This window comes from Solanum tuberosum, unplaced genomic scaffold (genome assembly GCF_000226075.1).
Source record: "Solanum tuberosum cultivar DM 1-3 516 R44 unplaced genomic scaffold, SolTub_3.0 scf00126, whole genome shotgun sequence".
In the NCBI taxonomy this organism is placed as follows: Eukaryota; Viridiplantae; Streptophyta; class Magnoliopsida; order Solanales; family Solanaceae; genus Solanum; species Solanum tuberosum.
The window spans coordinates 440,523-465,843 of NW_006239051.1; the positions used below are offsets into that span (position 1 = coordinate 440,523).

The 25,321-nt window shown below is 34.8% G+C and overlaps 1 protein-coding gene across 1 annotated transcript; it reads left to right on the forward strand.

The window, feature by feature from the left end:
• Positions 1–1,598: 1,598 nt before the first annotated feature.
• LOC102601834 (uncharacterized) lies at positions 1,599–24,594 on the forward strand. The gene is made up of 37 exons (XM_015310108.1): positions 1,599–1,689; positions 2,025–2,412; positions 2,507–2,536; positions 2,612–2,698; positions 2,804–2,859; positions 5,033–5,116; positions 5,984–6,056; positions 7,213–7,268; positions 7,351–7,456; positions 7,566–7,634; positions 8,150–8,236; positions 8,892–8,942; positions 10,402–10,537; positions 10,637–10,698; positions 10,842–10,970; positions 11,269–11,359; positions 11,459–11,493; positions 11,895–11,970; positions 12,063–12,245; positions 12,361–12,576; positions 13,245–13,492; positions 13,597–13,716; positions 14,520–14,831; positions 14,924–15,027; positions 15,991–16,171; positions 16,264–16,372; positions 16,454–16,548; positions 18,001–18,099; positions 18,994–19,060; positions 19,982–20,067; positions 20,379–20,660; positions 20,726–20,914; positions 21,278–21,392; positions 22,919–23,126; positions 23,214–23,405; positions 23,564–23,887; positions 24,005–24,594. Coding segments are annotated over exons 1-37 (5,007 nt in total). The 5' UTR covers positions 1,599–1,687; the 3' UTR covers positions 24,264–24,594.
• Positions 24,595–25,321: the final 727 nt, after the last annotated feature.

Here is a 25,321-nt window from a genome sequence, read left to right on the forward strand (position 1 = left end):
CTCTTATCTAATACATCAGTTCATCTATAATTAATTCTTAAATTATTAATATCTGCATAACTCTAATCCCCTTCCGATTGAGATCAATAAAAAAAAAAAAATATTATAAAGACAAAACATTAATGGAGATGTGTAATAAATTTTACAGAAGGAGAAACGTACGTACAGACTAAAATCATGAGAGAAGCTGATACGCCAAAAGCGGACTGTGTCCATCAACGTGTCAGTTTTGACAGCTCAGATTACCTGTGGCCCCACTTTACTTTTTTTTTTTCCAACTCACACTTTTAACGCCAAGAGTTCCAAATGACTATAGGACACGTGGCGTAAGATCGTTTCCGGTGCTCAATGAGACAAAGGCGCAAGATAGTCGAGTTCTTTTAACTTTATAGTCTCTCCCCGTCCTATTTCACGTGACACCGTTTGATTTGACATAATATTTATGTATAGTTATAAATGGTTTTATTAAGGTTAAAAGAGAAATTTTAAAGTTAAATTATTTCAAATTATAATAAGATGATTTTTTTCAACACCGACTAAGAAAAAGAAAGGGCGTCACACCTATTACAATGGTTGGAATAGTGTTTTAGGTTTTCTGCTACTCCCTCCGTTCTTATTTATCTGTCATTAGATGTTTCTTAATATTTGTCAATTCACAAAATCAATGTATAAATAACACTATTCTTTTTATTTTACCTTTGCGAGTTATTAACCTTGATTATTGAAGATATATATTTGACCAACATGAGAAAACTAAATGATTAATTTATGTTAATTGGTCAATTTAATTAATCAAAATAAATTAATTTATGTTCATTTATCAAAACTTGACTTCAAAAAAATACTACTATATAAAAGTACAATAGTGAACTTACCTAGTTTTTTAAGGGACGTGACATTGAAAATGGTAACATATAAATAGAAACGGAGGGTGTACATTATAATTTATTTTATATTATTTATTTTTATAATAAGTTAAAAAAATCATTTTATATTCAAAATAACTCATCATTAATTGAATCCTTAGTTATTGATTACTATTCAGTTCAATTATAAATGATACAGTAACTTTTCTCAAAAGTAATCCTTAGTTATTGATTACTCCTATTTAGTTCAATTATAAATGATACAGTAACTTTTCTCAAAAGTAATCTATTGACTATTTAACTTTTTATATTTCCTCAAACCAAATGGATACCCTTATATTTACAAGAACACAAACGCTAATCGTGCTTGATATAACTTTCGTTTGATCATAAATTTTGAAACTCGAAAATAAATTTGAATGTGCATTTCACTTCAAAAAAACTTCTGAAATTTAATTAGTAAAAGTGAATTACACTAAAAAGAAATTTGATATTAATTTTTGAAATTTAAAATTTTCAAAATCTATAATTAAACGCTAGCTCATCGTGTATTAAAAAAAAACTACTAATATTAGTAAATATTCTTCACAGCGCCAGATGAGACAAAATGGAGATGTACTGTGCAACCTGGACAGTATAGCCCTTCAGGCCTGTTTTGATGCATGATAGTATAAACTACCCACACTTCTCAGTTTTTTGCTATTCCTTCTCCATTTTTCCCAAAATTCAAACCCTTTTTTTTCAATTTCTTCTCTGCGAAGCTTTCCGGTATCCATTTTCTGCAAATCGCCATTTGCCGCTAGCTTCAACGGAAGATAAAAATGTAAGTCTCATAAATCAAAGATTTCTTTCACATATATGTATATATACAACAAAAAATTTCATATACATCGATCTCATTTTCCATGCATACGTGTAGTAAACATCCATATAGACTCAAGTCAAACCATCAGTCAAAATCTCTTCTTTTTCCCGTTTTCCGGCTTAAATTCCGTTCATTTTGCTTCATTGATGTTTAATTCCTTCCATTTTCGTTATATGTGTGTATGTCTGTGTTAATTTTTTTGTTTTGTATAGGAAGAACTGAAAAACTGAGATGATTTCACTTTGTTTAAGGTTGATCAAATTTTACTAGTATTTGTTTTTGTTATGTGGCAGGTCGAGTAAAAGGCAGTGTGATGATTTTTCGGCTGAAACGCCGAGAAAGAAGCCATCTAGGGTTTTAAGAATCCAAGTTGATTCAGATGAAGAAGTTGGTACTAATGAAGGAAGAGTTTTTTATTTTCGGGTTCTGTTGCCTAATGGAATAACTTTAGAGTTGCAAGTACCTGGACCACCTAGTGAAATGCCTGTTGAGGATTTTGTTATTTTAGTGAGGCGAGAATACCAAAATCTTGGGCGAAGAACAGAGTCACCTAAGCCTAAAAGACAGATTAATTGGACTAGCAAGGATTTGCATTTTGTAGATGCTTTTGAGAACAGGATAACGAAGATGTTGGATTTCAGAAAGTTTAAATCCAACAAGTCTCATATGATAAGGCTCTGTGTATGTAAAGTCTTCAGTGTTTTTGATTTCTCAACTGTTTTGTTAGTAAGTTTTCCCATTTGTTGTTTTTTTTTAACTTGCATTTTCTATACAGGATGGTTCAGCTGAAGCAGATAAATATGAGGTTGGTGGAATGCTATTCAAGAATATATGTTGTGTTTAGAATTTATGCAGCTGAGTGTATGCTTTCACTTTGCAGAATATGTGGGACCTTACACCAGATACTGATTTGTTGAAGGAACTGCCTGAAGAGTATACATTTGAAACTGCACTGGCGGATTTGATCGTAAGCATCTTTTGCGTATAACTTTTATTTTTCCGATTAATTGTATAACTTTCTCTATTTATGTGGATCATTTTAAGCATTAACTTCATTTCAATGGTGTATCAGGATAATTCATTGCAGGCAGTATGGCCTAAGTCTACAGACCAGAGAAGATTAATAAGGTAAGGAATTTCGTAGTTGGATAGCTCAAGAAAGCCTATATAATCAATTCAAATTCTTAAATTGCAAGTTATTAAAGTCCTGAGTTGGTGTATATTCGCTAAAGACTTTTTTTTTTTCGAAAGATGCCAAAATATACTTGTTTTTTAAAAACAAAAAAAGAGTCATGATTGTATTGCCACGGTCAAAGAGGATACAGAGGAAGAAGGAGGACTAGGCCTGGCCTTCTTCAGTACATATTGTATATGTTAGCCTTTTAGGCTAATAAGCAAAAGATTGGGCGGACACAAGTGGCAATAGAGTTGTTTCTTCATGGCGGATCAAAGATAATAACACCATGGTTTCTGTTCCTGACTCTAAAAGATGGTATTTGCCATCTGTCGATGTTAACTAGGCCCATGATTTGTCTAGGTAAGGAGCTATACTTAGTGTAGATACAATTGTTTCCACTCTTGTGACTCAGGGACGCTAGCTTGCCAGCAACCTTGTTAGCTTCCCTCATGTAGTGAGTGGTATGGATATGGTGAGTGTCCAGCAAAAACTTGATCTTACTAATTGTGTCTTCAATTTTCCAAGGGCTTTGCCAGTTGCCCTGAATACAACTCTGAAGGAAGAGGGAATCAGTTTCCCCTATGATCCTAGGGTGACCATTTTGAATGCACCAGTTAAGACCAAACAAGAATGCATTGGCTTCTACCCAGTTGCTATCACCTCTTCCAAAGGTATACAAAACGCCATAATCACCTTGCCTTCCTTGTCTTTCACTACCCCTCCTCCGCAATTTCCTTCTATGCATGAACCATCAGTATTAAGTTTGACAAAAGGATGTAGGAGTTTTTCTCATTTGACAGTAGTAGAGATGGTCTCCATCAGTTTAAGACCCAAGAGGTGAATAAAGCTGGGCCAATCATAGGGAAGGAAATTTTAGGGAGCTGTAGTTTGGAGTGTTGGATGATACTGAGGTTGATCAAAGTGATAGATTTATGCATCGAGAGTTTTTCATCTTCATACTTGACTCCCCATCTGGATCTCCACAGTTCCCACATAATAATAGGGGGCATTATCTTAGTGGTTTACGAAGCTATGGAGTTCTTGCATTTATATTTCCAGAAGGAGTAGAGAAGGCTCCTCAGTGATGTTGTCCTAGGGTTGATGCCTAGACCTCTTGCATAGAAGCTCCAAATCTGTTCAGCAAAGTATCCAGAGAAGAAAATGTGCTCAGCCGATTCTCCTGTTGCTCTTCTATTGGTGCCTGCACAACAACAACAAATGGAAACAATGTTAATTCCAAGTCTTGCTATTTTGTCTTCAGTTGGAAGTTTGTTACTGATGGCTCTCCAAGTCAGGAAATTTAATTTAAAAAAGACTTTGGGAAGCCATATTTTTGAGTTAAATTGAGAAATAGGATTTTTCTCCCTGATGCCAAAATATACTTGAGGGTATTCATGTATATTTTTCATTAGGGGAATGATTGTCAAGTTTTCTCTTAAAATGGCGATCCCGACATGCTGAAATAAACTCTTTTCTTTAACATGTCATCTTGTTTGTGTCCCGATCTTTTGAAAGTGAATTAAGTACACATCAATCTTTCCTGAAATTGATTAATTTATTTCCCCAAGAAACTTTGAACTCACTTTTATGATCATTTTAATACCTTGTAAGTGTGCCTTGTCAACAATATCCATTTTCTCTTGGGATATTACCTGTACAGGATGCTTCCAATTTTTCTTATTCAATTCAGTTCACGCTTCATTTAACTTCTTAACTAAATGACCCTTTTGTTTTTTAGCATAACAATGAATTCCAAGGATGTATAATTGAATATTTGGAAAGTTAGATACTTGCCTCTTTTTTGTCTCTCTTTAGTTAAATTTATTCTTATAGTGCAGGTATATTCTTATAGTGTTCTGCATGTACTCACATTTATTTGTTTGACCTGCTGTTGACAGTAGTTGCTTAGCTCGGCTATTCTAGTTATTTGTAATCCTACAACTTAGTAAGATTGGATATCCTGTTATTGCTCCTGTTTGGTCCTACTTCTCTTTCTTTTTACCTGCTTTCACTTGTGTAATAATGTGTTATATCGAATGGCACCTCCGGCTGTTTCTTTGTATTTACCTGTAGCTCGTGTTTCATACTCCCCTGAAACTGTCCACTATATCTCTTATTTTGCAGTCTAGAGCTAACTAAGAGCAGGATTACAATATTTGACACAGGCCTTGGAATGGATGGAAGTGCTGAAAATTCTATAGTGAAATGGTAATTTCTTTTCTCTGTTATAACTGGGATCTTGTCAGTTATCAAAATTATTAAAGCATCAGTGAACTTAAGAGCTACATTATGATGATATCATCTTATGGGTTGCATAAGCGTTTCCTCTTGAGGTTGGCACTAAAATACTAGAAATCTGTCTAATTTGGTGTCTTGGATGGTTCAAGTTGTAAGTTATATGGATGAACATCTATTCCTCTGAATGGCCTCAAATTCTCTCTTCTTCAACTGTTTTAGATCATTGCTTATGATGCCTTACGATCTCTCTCATATATTGATAGATTGTTTTGCTTTCATATGTCGTACTTTTAATAACAACTTCAGAAAAATCAGGCCTGTTTTTGTTTCTGCTATTTGCATTATGTTAGGTCTATCTGCACTTACTAAAAAAAGAAGTTCATGTTGGGTATATTTGTTATGATGCTTATCATTTTGTTTTGAAAGAACTTGTCGTGAATTGAGGGAACACAACTGGTTATAGATATGAGCTTAATGACAATCTTTCTTTTTTGTTTTTGAAAAAAGGATATCAAAAGAAATTGTGACTTCTTTGACAATGCGATGAGAGATGTAAACACTTCTGTAGCACTCAAGAACTCCAGAAAGGGATTGATACCGTGTATCCCAAGTTTGTATTGGCTGCAAATCCGATAAATAGATCTGAAAAGTTGGTGCAGTGAAAAGCTGCATGTATTTTATTAATTTTCACCTTAACTGCAACTATTCAATTCTCTCTTTATTTCTATCTTAAAACCATCTTGGCAAAGTGATGTTGCTTTCTTAAATTACGTCACTGCTACTGTATTTTACTGCACTTTCGTGGTTTTCAATTACGTGTTGCTGTATGTGTTTCAGGGGAAAAATGGGAGCTTCTCTTCATAGATTATCGAGAGACAGAGGCATAGGAGGAAAACCTCCATACTTAACGGTTGTTGCATCATTCCAATACACAGTTTGCTTAGCTGTGGTCAAAAGATTTTTATTAGAAATACATTTCAAATATGCAGCACTAGATATTTATTTTCTGTGGCTTTTGTTGAGTTTTTAAATCTCTATGCTAGAAACCGTTCCTGCCTGAACTTAGAGACAAGCAGTTACATATCAATGAACTCATGTTTGATTTTGGTCTTGTCATTCCCCTGCAATTTGGCACTGTGAAGTATCCTGTATGTTATCTCATGAATGTTTTGAACAAAAATGAATAAAGTAACAGGAGATAATAGCGATTTTGAATTGGATTCAGAAAATCTTGAATGATCAATGAATATGTTCATTTTTTACCATTAGGTATAGTGTCTTCAAATTCTTTGTTTTCCAAGACTGGCTTTCCCTTGATCAATAGGACGGGTATTTATACAAAAAATTGCACCAGTTTTGGCAAAAATCACATAATGACAATCACTGCTTAGGCTATATTAGTTCAGATATATTTATTGGAGTTTCTAGTTATTTCTAATGAAGAGCAGCCTCTACTTGAAGGTCCTTGGTGTTATTACGAGTCATCTGCTAATGAGTTATCAGTAGATACCTTTTTCAAATGCCACTTTGATATTAGTTTTCTTTGCAATTGTGTTCATTGTAAAGTTTATATTACATTAGCTGTGAGAAATTCTCTGGAAATTTATATGTCAATTTGAAGGTGGTGAAATTTACCCATAGAAAACACTAGTCTTTGCATAATTCTGTTGCAAGTTTACCTATTGGAGGCAAAAACTGAATTCATAGTCACTAGCCATCAATAGTAGAAAGACATAAATTAATACTCTTTTATAGGGAGAAAGAAAAAGGCAACAAGATGATTACAAGTATTTAAATGGAATATATAACTATGCCTCTCGATATATCTTTGAAAACTTACCAACTTATACTAATTCTGTCTTCCTTTTTAGTCTCTTTTCTCTACAGATTCTCGTTGTCTCTTAATAGAAACCACGGCTGCTTTTACCTTATATAATGTGATTCTTAATTCATCCAACCAGCAAACTGGGAATCCAACAATATTTTGTTTCTATATCTAGCAGTTTCTTTATCCTCTTGGCTGACTTTTGCTTATATGTTATCTGACATGGTGGTTGCTTTTACAGCCTTACTTTGGTATGTTTGGTTATGGAGGGCCTATTGCATCTATGCATTTAGGACGGTATGTCTTGCTAAAGTTTAGAATGATTTCATTTTAGACAAAAAGCAAGGACTTACTTGTTTTCATGCTGCCTTTTCTGTAGACGAGCCTCAGTTTCGTCAAAGACAAAGGAGTGTAAGAAAGTATTCGTGTTACATCTTGAGAGAGATTCTTTGCTCCGCTGTTCTTCGTCTCAACAAACTTGGAGGGTACTCATCATTGTTTAATATTATTCTCTTCTTATCATTTGCTTCTTTTGCTAGTATAAGTTCTATCTCTTTATCTTATCTTCTTACGTTTATATATTCTTTCATTTAGACTGATGGAAATGTTAGAGACCCCTTGGAAGATGAACTAAGATACTCAGTTGATGGTAGCTTCACTAAAGTAAAATATTCTTCTGAACTCTTGCTGATCTTTTGATTATTGAAGTTCTTTAGTATCATCTTCCTACACAGTAGATTTTTGGACTGACTTCCTATGAAGTCAATTTTGAGTTCATTTCCCATCCTAACATTTAGCTTGATATGATTGATATCCTAATAGATACTTTCTCTTGCAACCTGTATGGGTTCTTGATTGTTTTATGGTAGGTTGTATCCATATACTGAGCCTTTCTCAAGTCACTGAATAATCATACCTTTTATTAAAAATTGTTTTTTTATATGGGTTGTTATTGTGGTGTTGTCCAAATTATTTTTATGAATAACAAATGTTTATTACTGTTAAAGGTTTATGGTTTAGGATTTTAGGCTTCTCTTAGCATTTTGATGTTTTAAATGCTTAGTTGTTTTGGTATATGATAATGCTTCCATGAAATCAGTTTCAAACATGGTATGGAATTGTTAGTGAAAGTATAAATGATGAGCTTTGAACACAGTTGTTGCTAACGTTATTGACAGGTTGAAATTTTTTATCCAAAGATGAGAAGCGAAAGCGTACAGAAACTACAATACAAACTGAAAGATATATACTTCCCGTATATACAGGTTAGTGGCTTATAGAGTTTTTCTGATAAGTTGGTTTAAGAGGTAGCAGCTCCTTGACCAATTCAGTTATTTACTTTCAAAGTTGATTCATAACATTGTGTGTGTGTATATATATGGGGGTCCGGGTATTGTAATTTTGAAATTATTACTTGTTGCTTTAAGCATCATTTTTCGTTTCTTTTGCTTATTACCTATTCCATTTGTACTCCAACTTTTGTAATACCCCTTCGAACAGGCATTGCTGTATTACACAGTTCACACTCCTTTTCTCTTATTTGGATTTTTCTCAGTGTATGCTACTACAAATTTCCTACTGTTAGTATATGAACTTTGCAGGTATCGAATTTACTTGACCTTGTCAAACTTTGGTCTCTCCCCAACTGATTGGCACTGAGGAATAATAGTAGTTGTTATTGTTCAGACTTTCAGAATTTAATGTCAAATAGTCATTGTATAACTATTATTTTAGTTGGATGACAATCATTAGAGAGCTGGAAGGTCACATAAAATGGTTTGTGGATCAACAAACATTGTAGCTGATGATGGTAGCATAGTCTGGTGCATGTGGTGATGTGATGATAATCTCTGCCTTTACATGATTTATCCTGTGCCATCTACCCTTTTGTATCTTATTCATTATTATTTCTTTGGGCAGTGTGATGAAGTATCAAAAACAGGAAAAACTGTGATGCCTATTGAGTTTCAGGTATAGTATCTATATTTATTTTATTTTTTAAAAGGGGTAGGGGAAGGGAAAATGGGGGAGAGGAGACACCAAGGTGGGGAATTGTACTCTCACCAACAATGTGAAAGTTTAGATAGCCAACCAACAGAGCTACTAAAATTTCCCAGGTACAGTGTCTATATGTTGTTGTAACTCAGGGATAATTTTATTAATCCCTGCAGTTGATGTCTTTGTAAAGGCAAACAGACGCCAGACACTTTTGTACACTTCAGGAACTCCTTTATATTTTTGGTGTTCTTGTTGGAAAACCAGGAGATACCAATCAGTATCAGATGATTGATTGCTATTTGTTGAGAATCATCTTAAATCCCCCCTTGGACTTTAGTATACCTATTACATACTTGATCTTCGCTTTTGTAGATGAAAAAGTATGAAAAGTCAGCATGTTACTTCCTGAGCCTGATTGCATCGAACTACGTCTCATCTTTAAAATTAATGTGGAGCTTCTTTTTCCTATAATTCATCACATCGAGTTCCTCAATGGATGTGTTTTTACACTCCTCAACTTAAACATCACCTTTTTCTGGCAATGTTAATGTCTATATCTTGTTGAGGGTTTCTTTTTCGGGTCTTTTCTGAAAGTTGAAAAATGAGCTGTAGTGTAAATGCCATCCAATGTGGAATTTATTTTTCATCATGACCTCTTATGTTGGCATGCCACATTATCATTTGGTATTTTGGTTGTGTGTTGATCTTGCATGTCGCGAACCAATCTTGTTACTTGTGAATTACGTTGGCCAAGTTCATCCTCTTCCTCAGTACCTGTTCTTTCCATTATCTTACTGCTTTGTTCCTGATTTCGTCCATTATTCTGTGAGAAAGAAGAGAGTTTGAGAGAGAACCCAACTTGATTATTCCCTCAAGCTATTGATGTTTAAATAACTATGTGATACATGTTCTAAAAAGGAAAGGAAATCAATACCTAATTTCTTAAGGATCTTTTTCTGGTAAGAAATTCAATTCTGTCTGTTACATAATTAGTTGTCTAAGCAGATGTGGCATTTCCTAGTTGTTTTCTTTCAGTTTGATGCTTGTAGCTGTTCTCTCTTTTTTAATATTCAATGAATTTCAATAAGAGTTGCCCTTGCTGTTCAATTCCTGGTCCTTTTTCATGCAGTCTTAGAGATAAGCTTTACTGATCATATAAATAGGAAAACGATCATTTGAGTGAGAATTTTGAGCTACTATTTATGTTTCTGTCATAACTTATGAATTGTTTGTTTTCTTATCACCACAAAATAAGTGGTATGTTGGTCAAATCTCTTGGAAATCTCAATCAGAGCTTCTTTTACCAATTTTTATTAAAGCAAATTCTAATATTTTTGGGGAAATCTCAATCAGAGTACCCTTTGCCAATTATTGTTCTAGTAGACAATCTCTTTCTTTTTAAGCAGATTTTTCCGCTTATGCAAATTCGCAGGTCAATGGCACTAATTTAGCGGAAATTGAAGGTGGAGAGGTGGCAACCACAAACTTACTGTCCTGCAATGGTCCAGAGTTTGTAATGCAACTTAGCTTTCACGTAAAGGATAGCAATAGTTTGAAAATTGGTTCAGGTAACATGTGCATCATTTGTCACGACAAACACCTGCCAAGTATTTTTCTCAAATCCTGTTATCATAGTGCATTAAATAGTCTGAGATAAATTTTCTCAGGAACAAAATCTTCCTTCGAAGGACATGCTCGCCTGAGGTGTGTTTATTTTCCAATGGTGCAGGTAAAACTATATTGTATAGTTCTGTTATGTGTCATTGAACCTTGAAATTTCTTTTTGATGTCATACAGATACTACACTTTATAAGAAAAAGAAGAACCTGCTCTTGAAACATTTTGAAGGATGTTGCATGCTTTTGATTGCAGGGTAAAGAGAGTATTGAGGTGATATTGGAAAAGCTAGAGGCAGATGGGTATGGAATTACCGAGAATTTTGAAACTTTCAGCCATGTTTCTGTCCGTCGGTTGGGTCGTCTACTTCCAGATGCTCGTTGGGTATGATCAGAGTCTTTCTGTTATTCATACTTTACAAATTATAATTCACCAGTCTTGTATTCTGTCACTACACAGTCTGCCAAAGAATACCTTCATGATAATATTTCTCCAAACTTTTGAAAGAAAGAACATGTGTGCCTATCTTTATGTCATTTACTAGAATCAGTGTATATTGTGTTATTCTATATGAACTACTTGCCTTTGTCTTGTTGCCCAATCTTTAACTTTTTCTCCTTATTTTTATTATACCCTCAAGCTTAAAAAATGTCAACTATATTTTCTGCTTTGTTTCTTTCAGTCTTGGCTTCCCTTTATGGAACCAAAGCTAAGAAAAAGTGATAGGGCTGAAGTCCTGAAGAGATGCTGCTTTAGAGTAAAATGCTTCATAGGTATAAAACCATTTATACCAAACAAGTGCTCTCTTATTAATGAATAAGCAATTGCTTTGTCATTTTTCCAAGCATCACAGAGCAATATTCTGCTTGCAGAAACCGATGCTGGTTTCAACCCGACACCGTCAAAGGTACAAGACAACTTTCTTAAATGCATTCTGACGACTTGACTGAGGATTTAATTGCACGTGTACAAACAGAAACTCACTTCCTGGAATGCAAAATGAGAATATTTATATACATGTCTATATATCAAGGGAGGAACTAACTATGTTGAAAACAGTAGAAATACTTGTTCTGTAGACTAGAGAATTCAAAATATGCAAGTAATAGTTCCTTAGGAAGTCAAATTTTTTCTATTCCCAACATCTTTGGTCTGATTTTTTTAACACCACCAGAAATTATCAAGTTCATACTTAACGTGCATTTGGTGTTGTTGCTCGTTCACCTACTTCTATTTATCTAGGACAACCTTGCGGACAACCATATATATTTTTTTATCTTATGAAATCTTCTGTATGCATTTTACCAGACTGACTTAGCACATCACCATCCTTGCACCATTGCATTAAGGAACTTTGGCAACAAGCCTTCAGATAAAGAGAATGGTAATGACTTATGGTTTGTTGCGCACTGTTGAAATGATATCCCACAATTATGCAATGAGGTTTCTTTCCTTCATGTTTCAAATCCTTTTTAGATGTTCTCATTGAGATATCCAAAGATGGGAAGAAGTTGTCTCTCTTGCAATTGGAGAAGTTATATCAGGACTGGCTGCTTCAGATGCATGATCGCTATGACGAGGAGATTGACTGTGGAGAGGATCAACCTACTTTTGTAATTGGCCCTTCACACAAGAAAGAGCTTGGCGTTTCTGCAGATGGTATAGATTGAAAAACAAAATAGGGAACCTTGTGATAAATTCTTACAACCTTATATAAGATTGTGATTCAGTTACAATTGATACTCATTGTTGTTTCCCTGTTTTTGTCTTTTAGTTCTGAGAATTCACAAGGCTTTTCAGAGGAAAGGCATAACTTGGAAAGCAGGGCAAAAGATTAAAATTTTGAAGGGAGCTTGTAGGGGTTTCCATAAGAACAACATTTTCGCCACGTTGGAATTTATTATCCTTGAAGGATGGCAGGGGGACTCGGGTGGTAAGTTTTATATGGTTCATGAAGCATGCCCTTTTGTATGCTTAATCCTGTGGGTTGGTAATTAGGACTTGTTTGGCCATAGATTTTCCAAGTAAAATTTGACAAATAGTGTTTGTCCATACTATTTGTCATTATTTGACAAATATTTTTGGCAAATAACCCAAATTCTCAAATACTAGAAAAAACTAGTGTTTGGGCTAAATCTCATTATTTGGGAGCTTTTAAAAAAATCAAATTCTACACCAAACTTTTATCTTTTACAAAAACATCCTCTACAGTAGTTGTTTGCGTTGTATTACATAATTTTCTACGTAAACACCAAAGCAGTGATGAAAAGATGAACAATTGATTCAGGTTAACAAAGTCATGTGCTTCGTCTACTGCACAATATATGGAATGATGCTTATTGCACTTTCCGAACTACCACATTCCTTCAATGTCATGGACACTACTTGTTAATTGTTGCAACGAAGATCCAATAGATTTGTTGTGGAAGTGATGATGGGTTGTAAAACTTATGGGTATAAATCATATTTCTTAAAAAAAATGAAATATGTTTCCCAAATACTACGGCCAAACACATGGTGAAATTTCATCCAAATTTCACCTAAATAATATTTGTCAAAAATATTTGGAAATCTATGGCCAAACGCTAGCTTAGTTTCTACTGGTACTATCTGTTGACATTGGCTTGGTGTTGTAACATTTTTCTCAATATGTTTCAGGGGAGGCTCGAATCATCTGCAGGTTTGCAATTCACTCCTTATATTTCATACCTGATACCACTACTTTTCATGGTGTGTTTCCCTCCTTCAACCAGTGTTACCTTAAAAATTGTCTTTACCATGTCATTTACAGGCCATTACATGTCCCTGCTGAGAGTGGTTGTCGCCTCACATTTGATGAAGGATGTGCTTGCTTTGAAATCCGTGATTCAAAATCTTTTCCGATTAGTGTGATTGACGCTGGAAAGGTTATCATATTTTCTGTTGCTCAATTATGTTTCTCTTTCTCTCTCTCTCTTTCTTTCTCTCTACATATCTATCTTTCCTGAAGAATTAATGTCATCTTTTGCAGTGCTTAGCTGTTGATAATACAGAATGGGAGAACCAAATTTTGAAACACCAAGAGAAAACCACTCCATCATCAATTGATATATTGGACGCCGAGCAATGTCAGGAATTGGACATTAAGGGGGTTAGTTAACAAAACAGCTTGCTTCTTCTAACCACTTGTTTATTTTTCGTCCATTTAAAAAAAAATCAAGGACTAATTTCATTAATAAAAGCTACAAACTCTTGTATATAAGATATATACCAACCAAAAAAGGAACCTACAAAAATAAATTGTTCTCTACAATAGACATCCAATCATTGTACAGATGGGAATCTCATGTATGCACCAAAAAAGAAATGAGGGCTATTATTCATGTACAAATTCATGTTCAATTCCTTCAAAATCTCTTCTTTTTCTTTCTCTCCTCACTACCCACATGAAAGCTAATACAATGTCCCACTGAACAAAGCGTCCTTTATTGTCCCCAGCATAATCCACAGTTGTCCAACCCATCTAAGAATCACCCACTATAACCTTGAAGCAACCTGACAATGTAATCAAAGGTGATCCACATCCTCTCCCGATCTTTTGCACATAAAGTACCAACTGACATAGGTGATCCTCTGATTAGTTGCTAATTTTCTTTTATCGTACTCTATAGATTCGTTTACTACATCTACTTGGGATCCAAGTCAGATTATGTAGTCTTTTCACTTATCGAAATTAACCTGAACAGGTCTACAGGGTTTCATCTTATTCAGCCTGGTAGAAATTGTTGTGCGTGTGTATCAAGTGGAACATGTTTCTCCATTTCCTTCTAAGTTTCTTGTGCTTAATGCTTTGAATATCTTCGAACTTGATCAAATTTCAGCTGTGTATGATCTTAGATTGTACCACATATTAATATGTTTTTATTGAATTGCTTCATTTGGTTGCAATGGCAGGCGCTACCTCAGGATGTTGATGCTGGACATGAACCTCCAGAGGAGATTACTGCAGTTGTTCGTCCAGCTTCTTTTAGTTCTGTTACTGCATACAAAAATCTGGATCAGAAATACATCATGAAAGAAAATTTTGAGATGACTCTAGAGATAAAATTTAAAGCAGATGAGAATGAGAAAGAACGACATATTTACTCTGGGCAATTGAATCCTTCATCGCTTAAAGGATTTCATGGTTTATATATTTTCCCCCTGAAGAAGAAGTCACCAAATCTTTTTCAGAAAGCAGGCATTTATCTATTTCGATTTTCTCTTGTAAGTTATATGATCTGCATATCTCCATTTTAATATATACGGAATAATGTATTTCACTTGATTTTCCTTGCGGTTGGATCTCTTCTTTTCAGATAGAAAGTCGTACAATTTCTGTAAAAGAAGTGCGCGTGAAAGCATTGCCTGAGGCTGCTAGTTGGGAACTTGTAAGTGATGGGAAGAGTACACACAGTGTAAGGTGGGGCTCTCAAGTCTAAATGAACTTCTTATATAAGTTGTGCAAAATGAAAAAATGTCCATCACCGAGTCATAAGATTGTCATATATACGCGAGTTATCTTTGATGTTCTTTATTTTCAAACAATACTTAAGCTTGAAATTATAAGGAAACATCATCAGAAGGACAGAGAAAGTAATTAGTCACCCTGCATTAAATCAACAAAATATGCTATTTTCTGTAAACAGAGAAATGTCTAGACTGATAAAAGCAAAAGAGAGGTAAAAAGATAGAGGAGAACTGCCTTATCTTAACGATAACACTGTTAAAGATATGTCTCTTTTATTTGTTTATTTTAGTTCTTCAACATGCTTCTTTGGCTGACTCTTTTCCTTGGGCTAAGCACATAGAAATATTTTTCTTGATGGTTGGCAGTGAGATTAGAACTCAAGACGTCTTTATATACTGAATTTCTGAATTGCTTCATCTATTGTTTTAGCTGTAAGAGAAGAGATTTTTGTTAAATTTTAGGATTTCAACAATATTGAATGCTCATTTCTCTTAATTCTTATGCATTCAGTCTATGAATTAATCGATTTTCATTTAGTCCATTAAGAACTTTATCAAGCTGTGAGATGTATAGGAAATAGAAAATAATCTTTTTCGTGTCATAGTTAAATCACAAAGTAGTTTCATAATCATCAGTAGGATGTTTGAGCTGTTTCCTTAATTATGCCTCCTTCTAATGTTTGTGAAGCTATTTTGGATAAACTTGTACACCAATTATTCAGTACGACTTAAGAGCGTTGTGCAACATATATTTCTTTCTCCATTTACCTTAAGTATCTTATTTATTAGAAATTGAGAATCAGCATCTGTTTTTTTTAAAGACAAGCTGACTATTTCTTTCACCTGTTTATAAGCAAGTCTTGCTCCTTCTTGTCAAAGTTACGTTTGATTTTGTCCAAATGTGTATCTTTGGCAGGGTTGGTTCTTGTTTTCCAGAGGTTTTCAGTGTTGCTTGTTGTGATAGATTCTGCAATCGTATACCATTCAAGTCGCAGACAGAGATAGAGATGAAGTTATGTTCTGGCGGCAGAGCTATTTCATCCGAATGCAGTTATGACCAATGTATTACACATGACAGATATACCATGAAGTTTAAGGTGACGTTTTATGTTCCTGCTTCGTGTCCTCTTCAATACACCTAGCAAATCTTCTTGAATGAATAACTGTGTCAAAAAATTCCACTCTACAGAATGTAACCATTGAAAGTAGTGAATTGGATATGATTCGACCAAGTTATAAAGCTACATTACATATAAATTCAAAGGAGGATCCATTTTTTGTAGCTATTCCATGTGCAGGTAGTTAATACTATCTTGTTGTCCATTATTTGAGATATATAGCATTCTGTTATTTCTTATTTATTTTCCCTCCGTTCACAGTTATTCCAGGACCATTGCAACGTATCCTTCTGCGCCCTGTAGATTTTGGCAAGAAATTGGTTCCTGGGATGGTACTTAAGGAGCTTGCTCTTGAGGTCTGTTTAATTATATTTTAATTCAATATCTTACTATCACCATAAGATGTATTCGAGTGTCACATGAAGCAAATTTCATCATTTCTATCAAGACACGGATCTATGTTCCAGTGAATTGTTCTTTAAAATCCTTTCATGCTTGAAATTGTGAAAAACACTGTTAACTACAGTATCGTTTTGTGTCCTTGAGAAGTATAATAACAGAATTTTTTTCACAAGTGTATTATCAGATTTTTTTTGGAATAGAGAGAAAAGAGGGTACCATTTAAAAAAAGATGTACAATATGCAATTTATTTTTAGAAAATAAAGGTCTGGTATAGGATAGTACAATCAGGAAGCCAAAGAAGACAATGCTAGTACCAGAAGATTGGATTTTTTGATGTCTTTGGTGGTCCAATCATCTTGGAGAGTGGAATATTGCAAAAGAGTTATGATGGAATAAACCAAGTGCCTGTTTTTTAGGTTTTGATGAGAAGTATAATATGATGATTACTTTTATGTTGCATCTCTGTGTTGAGTTTAAATGAAGAGTGCAAATTCCTTTCTCCTTCTTTAAAGGATATGATATTTGTGGTAGTGGTTTAACACAAAAAGCAACCACATGTGGACCAAAGCTGCTCAAAGCAAGCTCTAGTGACTCCACTTTTTGCTTCCCTGTATGACAGTTTTACATAAGTTCATTGTGACCGGTAAGCATTCCTTGATAGTGCATTATATATTCACCCTTACTTTTTTCCTTGAAAGGTCAATACAGTCTTCCTTTTTTCCCATGAAATGTACATACAGTAATCCTTGATTTTAATCTACGTAATCCTTGATTTTAATCTACGTATTATAGTGTCCCATATTTTTGTCAATGAGCATTGCTATATCCTCTAATAATTACTACAGGATTGATATTAACCGAAACTAATGGGACCTGAAAATGGTAAAGGATCTCACAAGAATAGGATTGATCAGTTCGGTTTTGAACTTAGTCTTCTGCTCACTGGAATCAATGTGGCTGTCTTAATTATCTTGCTTATTACTTGCCTGTTTGTCTTCCTTGACAGAGTTTACAAAGTACGATTTTCTAAGCAAATCTGTACAAATCAACCAATTGTAACATTTTGCATCAGCATACTGCATGTTTTCTTAATTATACATCAATGTTGATCGGAACAATGGCAATCTTGCATCACAAGAATCAATCAATGACTGTGTACGATATGAAAAGGAGCATATGCTTGTTGCTGCTGACAGCAACAATAGCTAACTTAACAGCTGCTTGATAAACAATAATATCTTGTTCACTTCTTTGCTGAAGGGAAAAAATCTCTCATGTCCCACTTGTTTATTCTTGTTTTCTGGTTTATTAGTGTATGTAGCTCCAGTAGGCTTTCCTGGTAGCTCTTTTTCTTTTCTTGCATTTTGTCTGGTTGTATATTATTATTTTATTTTATTTGATACAGACATTTGACAAATATGGTAACCATATGAGAAAAGATGAGCACATCAAGCTGACGCTGGAAGGATTACATTTACTAGATAAAGGAGATTCTTTTTATAAGGTGGTTTTCTTTTTCTTTTGGGGCGTCACATCCATTGTTCTAGTTTGTTAGAGGGAAAATCACATTTAAGAAGATAGTCTACACTTTCTTTTCTTCATTTATTACCATCTTTTTAGCAATTTGAAGAGTGAGAAATATTGCCTTTCCTATTTGACTTGTTCGATCTGATTATGTACATCGAGATTTGTGTTTTGGGGTCATTTCAAAGTGTCTCATACTTCTGAGCTGACAAGAAGTTTCAAAAAATCAGTTGTATTAAGAAATAAAACTACAGATGATAAGCATAATGTTCTCTTCCTAATTTATGCTTTAATTAGTTTAATCATTGCCAGACAAATTCCATTGGAGACCATGGTCTCACTTGGTAACTTATCAATGTTCAAATGCCCATTGATAAGTGGGGACCTTATATGATGATACTTGGAGAGAAATGTTTATTGTTTGAAGATGACTAATGTATTCTGACAAAAAAGTCCAAAAATCGGGAATCACTCTTTTCAAGTTTGACCTATCATAATATAGTTGGTTTAAGACCAATCAAGGTGTTATTGGGTTTGGTATGGTTCCTTTATAAATTTATTTTTGGGGCTTAGCTAAAATTAAAAAAGTAGATATTTTCAAAGAGGTCTGAGCCAATTAGGAATTATTCTAGCTGTACCATCTATTGTACTATGTAACTTGTATACTTGTTCGTTTGCACATAGACGCACAAAAGTTTTTAAATATTACACCTTGAGTCACGTGGATTAGTTAATGCCCCTTTATTTGGGTTGGTGGCTTGGTGCATGCCAATTGATTTTTGATGTCTAAGGTTTTTTAAACTTGTTTGTTTCCATATTATTTTGCTATTTTCAACTTTCAAGTTGTTTACATTCATGAGATTTCGTGATGTAGGTTGATGATCATGGGTGTGTTAACCTTAGTGGAACTTTGAAAGTAACAGCAGGGTATGGTAAACTTGGTATGTACTTCAACATAACGTCAATGCTGCAGTAATAAAGGTTTTGTGTTTATTATCTACTGTCATGTACAAAGATTCATCATCTGCGTAACTTTTTTGTGGTGGCATAAGTATATCAGGCTAACAGTATTACTGCATAGCAATGTGCTGAGTTCTGGTAACCTTGCTTCTGCAGTAACTCCAGTTGTCTATACTGACTGGAACTTCTTAGTGGAACTGTTAAAATTGACTTTGGGTCTAACTCAATCCCAAAAACTAGTCCATGAGGTGAGGATTATCCAAGATCATAGAAAGAAACAACAACTCATTTTCTCTACCAATTTAGGACACTTAACACATGCACACACTGGCGGCTGGAAATCGAGCATGGACAACATAACGTGGCTCTGTTTCCATGTTAAGAAATTGGACCTTGGGCCTCTACCCTAAAAATAGCTCTCATGAGGGTGGAGATTGGCCAAGAACTTACAAGGAGACAATAGCCAATGTGTTTTGGGAATAACCTTTGAAAAGGAAGACCTTTAATCCTTTTGAATTATGTACTTTGCAGAACCAACAGGGAGCTATCATTAAGGATCCACTTTAGTATTTTTTTTTTCCATAGCTGTATTAAGGTCTCTCTGTATTGGTGGCAGTGATGTTGTGGAGAAAGTGGTGTGTGAAGAATAGCTAGATCATATGGTCCCCTGCCCTTTAACCAATAACTTTTTTTTGATCGACTTTTAAACCTCTTGAATTATGTACTTTGCAGAACAAAGATGGAGTTACCATTAAGTATCCACAAGAACACAACTTGTTTTTTCCATATCTGTGTTAAGGCCCTTTATTTTGGTGGGCAATGAAAGAGTGGAGAAAGTGGTGTTTGAAGAATATCTAGATAATATGGTCCCCAATCTTTTAACCTATTTTTTCTATCCACAGTTTCCCTTTCTGTTTTGTCTGGCGATAAAGTAGTTTTCAAGAAAGAGTTCCAAACTGATAGGAGATCGTTGCGAGTTGCATCCAAGGTTTGTCAATACTCCTCATATCCTATATGTTTTGCCAATAGTTCAACTTCTCTGTGTCACAAACTTTGCACGAGTTTTTTGCTTTCTTGCATTTCCCTTAACATACAGAAGAGTGGGGCCAATAACATTTAATTTCTCAATCTTTGAAACTGGAAATTACTTGGCTTTTCAGTTTCTTGACATTTTGAATCATGTCTCTTTAAGAATTTGAAGTCTCAAAGATGGACAAAAATTATGGGATAGAGAACTGTTTGTTTGTTATGGTAATGATAAAATGGTTTAATAATTAAAGTGCACCCAACCTACATCAGGTACCTAAAGTTTGTGCTGCTGGTTCTCATTTGGAAGATGTTGTTTTTGAGGTTATAAATTCTGCTGGTGAAGTGGATGAAGATATCGATAGTGAAGTGGAAGATGGCCACTCTCATACCCTTCTGATAAGGCAGGACTCATTGAGGGAAGAAGACAATGTGAGATACAGCTTCCATCATGGACGCTGCATTGTCCGCTCTATCCCTCTTCCAGATAATGAAGGGCTTTTCTGCTTTGTAGCTAGTCACTCTCGTTTCCACGAGTTGCAGACAAGCATAGAGGTTGTATTCTAGGTGACTTACCTTTCTATTTTTCTGGTATCACGGCCTCATACTTCTATCTGCAGGTGCATGTTGAGAAAGCTGTAATCCGTACACATGAACTTACCCAACCTAGAAGTCCCAAGAAAGAGATTCTGCTTCATGAGGATTCAAATGGTAAAGGGCCAGAAACGGTGTGTCATAACACCTTTGATGGAAGAATAATGATCTTCAACGATTCATGTGCTTCCATGGATCTGGAAGACAGACTACAGGTATGTGTTTTTGTATCAAAATGATAGTCTCACAAGACCATTAATATTCTTTTCTTTGGTGGAGGGAAGAATGGTCTTTTTTTGAATGTGTGAAGGTTGGAACACATCTTTTGATGGATCTGGCCGATCATTTTAATGTATGTCTCCAAGTGCTATAAGTGTCTTTGGCTTTTGTTCCACGTAGTAGTAGTAGTAGTAGTAGTTGGTGTAGTAATAGTAGTAATAGAAGGACTAGAAGTAGCAGCAGCAGGTCCTGCATGAATGACACATATCTATCTTTCTTTTTTGGCTTGTTCGCTATCTCTCATTGCTGCATTTATTGCTATGTAGACTGTCACTAAACTTGAGTGTGTTTCTCGACAGAAACTTGGGGATGATATTTGCAGATATGGCCTATGCATCAGACGATGCGATGCTAATGTGGAGTCACTTAATATTAAGCAATCAAATATTGAGCTTGAGATGTCCAACTTGGGAGGTATTAATTCATCTGATGCGTGTATGCTACATTACTGTCTACACCTCATGCCTTCAGCTTTCTATAATAATTATCAAGATTCTGTCATACTACTGTGTTGCTGCAGTGGTTTGGCTTTATGTAGTCCGGAAATTATTTAACTGGCACATGAAATCAAAAAGCAATGTTATGTGCATCATGAACCATGCCTATGTCAAACCAACTGCTTGGCATGTTTGCATTAGATGCCACGATCTAAACGTGTTAATTAGAGATATCTTGACATGTAACCATCTCTTAACTTATTATCTCTTCTTTATGTTTAATATTTTTCAAATTCCAGGGACACATGCAAAAGGCAGTGGTAACTTCTTCTTTGAATCATGATCTTGAACCTTGTAGCTTCAAACCTAAAGATTACTATTTGCGGAGATTGCATCTGTTATATATTCTGCTATATTTGCTTGCTTTCAGTTTGTCTCTACAAATTAATATGGTGTTAATGCAGCACTGTGAAATATTCACCGAAAAATCTATTAAACTGACTGTGACTTTCCATAAAGTGAAATTTAAAAGATTTCAATATTGTTTTTTCTTTTTGCAACTGATTATTGAAAACGATAATTGAAGAGGGAAGTTTCATAGCATGTTGACATTGTAGATGCTCTTGTTCTTACACACTGTCTTCTTTATTTTATGTATGATCAAAGTTCTGCATTAATTTTCAAAAGAGTACTCTATAATATATCGGGGATTTCTGATAAATGATGAATCATCCTGATTTGATCATCATTTGAAGGCTTTTTCTGTGATCTCTTGCCAGTTTCTAGAGCAACATGTGTATAATTGCTAGAACTTAACCTTTTAGATTTTACAGACAAGGCTGCATTTCTTTTAAACTATCTTCTGGACTAAACACAGACTGTCTATAATTGTATAAGAAATAAGACAAATACCAGAAAGGAAATTTATTCATTTATAAGATAAGCCTTTGAAGTGGCTAATAGAGGTGAGGTAATTGAAGTAGTGTTTTTTTTTCTGATTTAACTCTGCGTAATTATTATGGCTATAGGATTGCGTAGTGTGAATGTGAGTGAAAGAAGTGAACCAAAGAGTAGGAATATTGATTGCTGGCACCAGGTCCATGTTGTCATCTCTCTGGCAATTTCAAGTCAATGTTTCAATTTTCAAGGAGAAAAACTAGTTATTTACTTATTTTAAGAAGAGGATCAATGAAAGAAAAAAGAAAAAATTGATGATGGTGTAACTCTTGCAAGTTTCTGTTACTTCAGTTTGGATGGTTTAAATGTAGTCCTGACATTTCTTTTCTGTTCCTTATGTCTCTGGAGTTCTCCCTGAACTTCTCCTTACTTTCTGTTCCTGGTGCTATAACTAGTCTTGCAATTTCACAATCTGTTAAATTGAAAGAGATCATGTGGTTACTTGTTGAATAGTGATACCTAAGTAGCAACAGACTGTCTTAACTTCTTTTTAGACATATTAAATGCATCTTAGAAATTGTAACATGAAATTGGTCATGGATGCAGCTTTTATTGGTCTTGATTCTTTTCACGACTTGGGCTATGATAAAGACGTGATTATGGAGAAGATTGAAGGAAAGGCGGACAGTGCAGCTGCTGTTATACACAAGCTGCTCAGATCACCAAAACCTGAACAGCTGTATCTCAAATATGCTCATGACATACTTGGCGTGGTTGCACTTCTTGGAGAGGTTCGGACCCATAAGCTTAGCAGGTTGGTGCTGGTATCCTTTTCTTTAAAATGAAGTATAAGAACTTCCTTGTCTGTATGGATGTAATTGAGTGTGTTTTCTTCCCTTAGCATGTTTTCAACATATCTTGGAGAAGATCAGATGCTTGCTGTAGTATGCAAATCCCGTGCAGCTGCCAGAGCTCTTGAAAATTATCGAATGGATGGAAATGTGAATTGCGCCAGTGCTCTTGACATATTAGCAGCTAAGCTTGGAATTTCCATCAAGGGTCGATATTTGGTTATATGCCTTGAGGATATAAGGTAAAAGCCTTTCTTTCTCTGGTTTACATTATACTAAATGATATCAATTGTTAGGATTTTTGGTTTCTCGATCCAGTAGACAAATCATGTTTCAACCATGTCTGGTCAGTGCTCTCTGAAAAAAAAAAATGTGTAAGGTCCTTGCTTTTTTATTTCAGGCCATATAAGCAAGGAGTCAGCAGTGATCCCCAAAGAGAACTTGCTATTCCACACCCTACTTTATCAAACAGAGAAACTCCCCCAGGCTTTTTGGGCTACGCGGTTAATATGATATTCCTTCCTGCAGAATATTTGCAGCTTAGAACTGCTTCAGGTCATGGTCTAAGAGAGACATTATTTTATCGTCTGTTTGGTAAGCTTCAAGTCTACAAGTCTAGAGAGCAACTTTACATGGCAAGTTCCTGCATAGAAGAGGGTGCGGTTTCCTTGGATGGTGGAATGATGAGAGGAAATGGAGTTGTATCTGCATCTGTTGGATCTGAGTATGTACTTTCTTTTTCCTACTTCTCTACCATTTATTTGTTTCTCACAAAGATGAGTAGATTTTGCATGACATCCTTGGGCCTTGAATGATTAATGTCTGTCTTTATTTTTATCAGGGAACCATACATTCTATTTCCAGTCATCTGTCTGGAAAGACAGTTGCTCCTCTCACCTGAGAAAGTAAAAAGATTGAAGAGAATCGAAGAGTTGAAGCTGGAACGAAATCAATTGCAAGATCAAATACAGGAAGAGCTTAGGAATGAAGCAAAGTACAAGAAGAAGTTGGCCAAAAAGCTCAGGGATAAAAAGCAGATTGATGATCAGTTGGAACCTTCTCCTGGAATGTACAGCTCGGACATGGATATCAGTTGTTGATGGTTTGTTTCTTCCGAGGCTTGTACATGTAATTACCTAAAACAAGGCCTCTATGTTTGTTTATGCTTTTTTGGATCATATTTTTGTGAAGAAACACAGGGTAGTATACCGTACAAATCAACACCTGTAGCTATCCAAGTAAATGAATGCTCAAGGTGTATCTTTCCCCTATGGTCTCAGTGTTGGTGGGCAGAGTTACTTTTAAAGTCATAGGAATCATTTATTCATCTTTGTTTGGGAAGGAACTAAAGGTGACTCAGCTGCATCTGGTTCCCTTTCAGATATGCTTGTATGTGACAGTAGGAACAACTACTCATTATGTTATTTTTGATGTGTAGCAAACAGTTGCAGTGAAAATATATAATGTCATAATTTGTCAATCATTAATCTATCTATATCAGAATGAGCACCCTTACTATTATTTTCTTCGTTAAATGATTTTATAATATTGTTTTCCTGAACTAATTGTTATTCTTATATTAAGACTTTGAAATCAGCTAAAATTTTAATTATTAAATATTTGATTGTGGAGCTAGTAAGAAATATTTGGAACTCTAAAACCAAATGCTTGGCAAAAAATATATCGAGAAGTAAGTTGCCACCTTACAACAATAATATATTCTGCAAAATTTCACAACTATTTTTTTTTCTAATCCGATGTTCGATATCCATATTGAAACTCGATCCAACTATTCCGAAACTACACCGCATAGGCTTCATTAGAAGGGAAAGCGCTCCCTACCAAACCAAAACAAACAGTGAATACGACAGATTAAGTTGCGGACTATTTATTTCTCTCTGCAACAGCAAACATGTTTTTTCACTTAAGTTTTCTTCTCTATCAAAATGATTATTCAACAAGTTATTTCTAAAAGTCATGACAAATATATATACATATATATTACATGAGAGCATATATTGAAGTTCATTATTAGAGAACTAAACTATACTAGATGACAAAAATGAAGAATTCTATTCAACATGATAAAAAAATGATTTATGCATGTATTATGGCTAGGCAATTAATTAAATCTGTGTGCAGCGACTTGTGGAGAATA

Coding starts and splice junctions, on each gene's coding strand:
- LOC102601834 (XM_015310108.1), top strand. Junction 7,269..7,350: donor GCATCTATGCATTTAGGACG/GTATGTCTTGCT, acceptor CCTTTTCTGTAG/ACGAGCCTCAGTTTCGTCAA. Junction 16,373..16,453: donor TGTAGCTATTCCATGTGCAG/GTAGTTAATACT, acceptor CTCCGTTCACAG/TTATTCCAGGACCATTGCAA.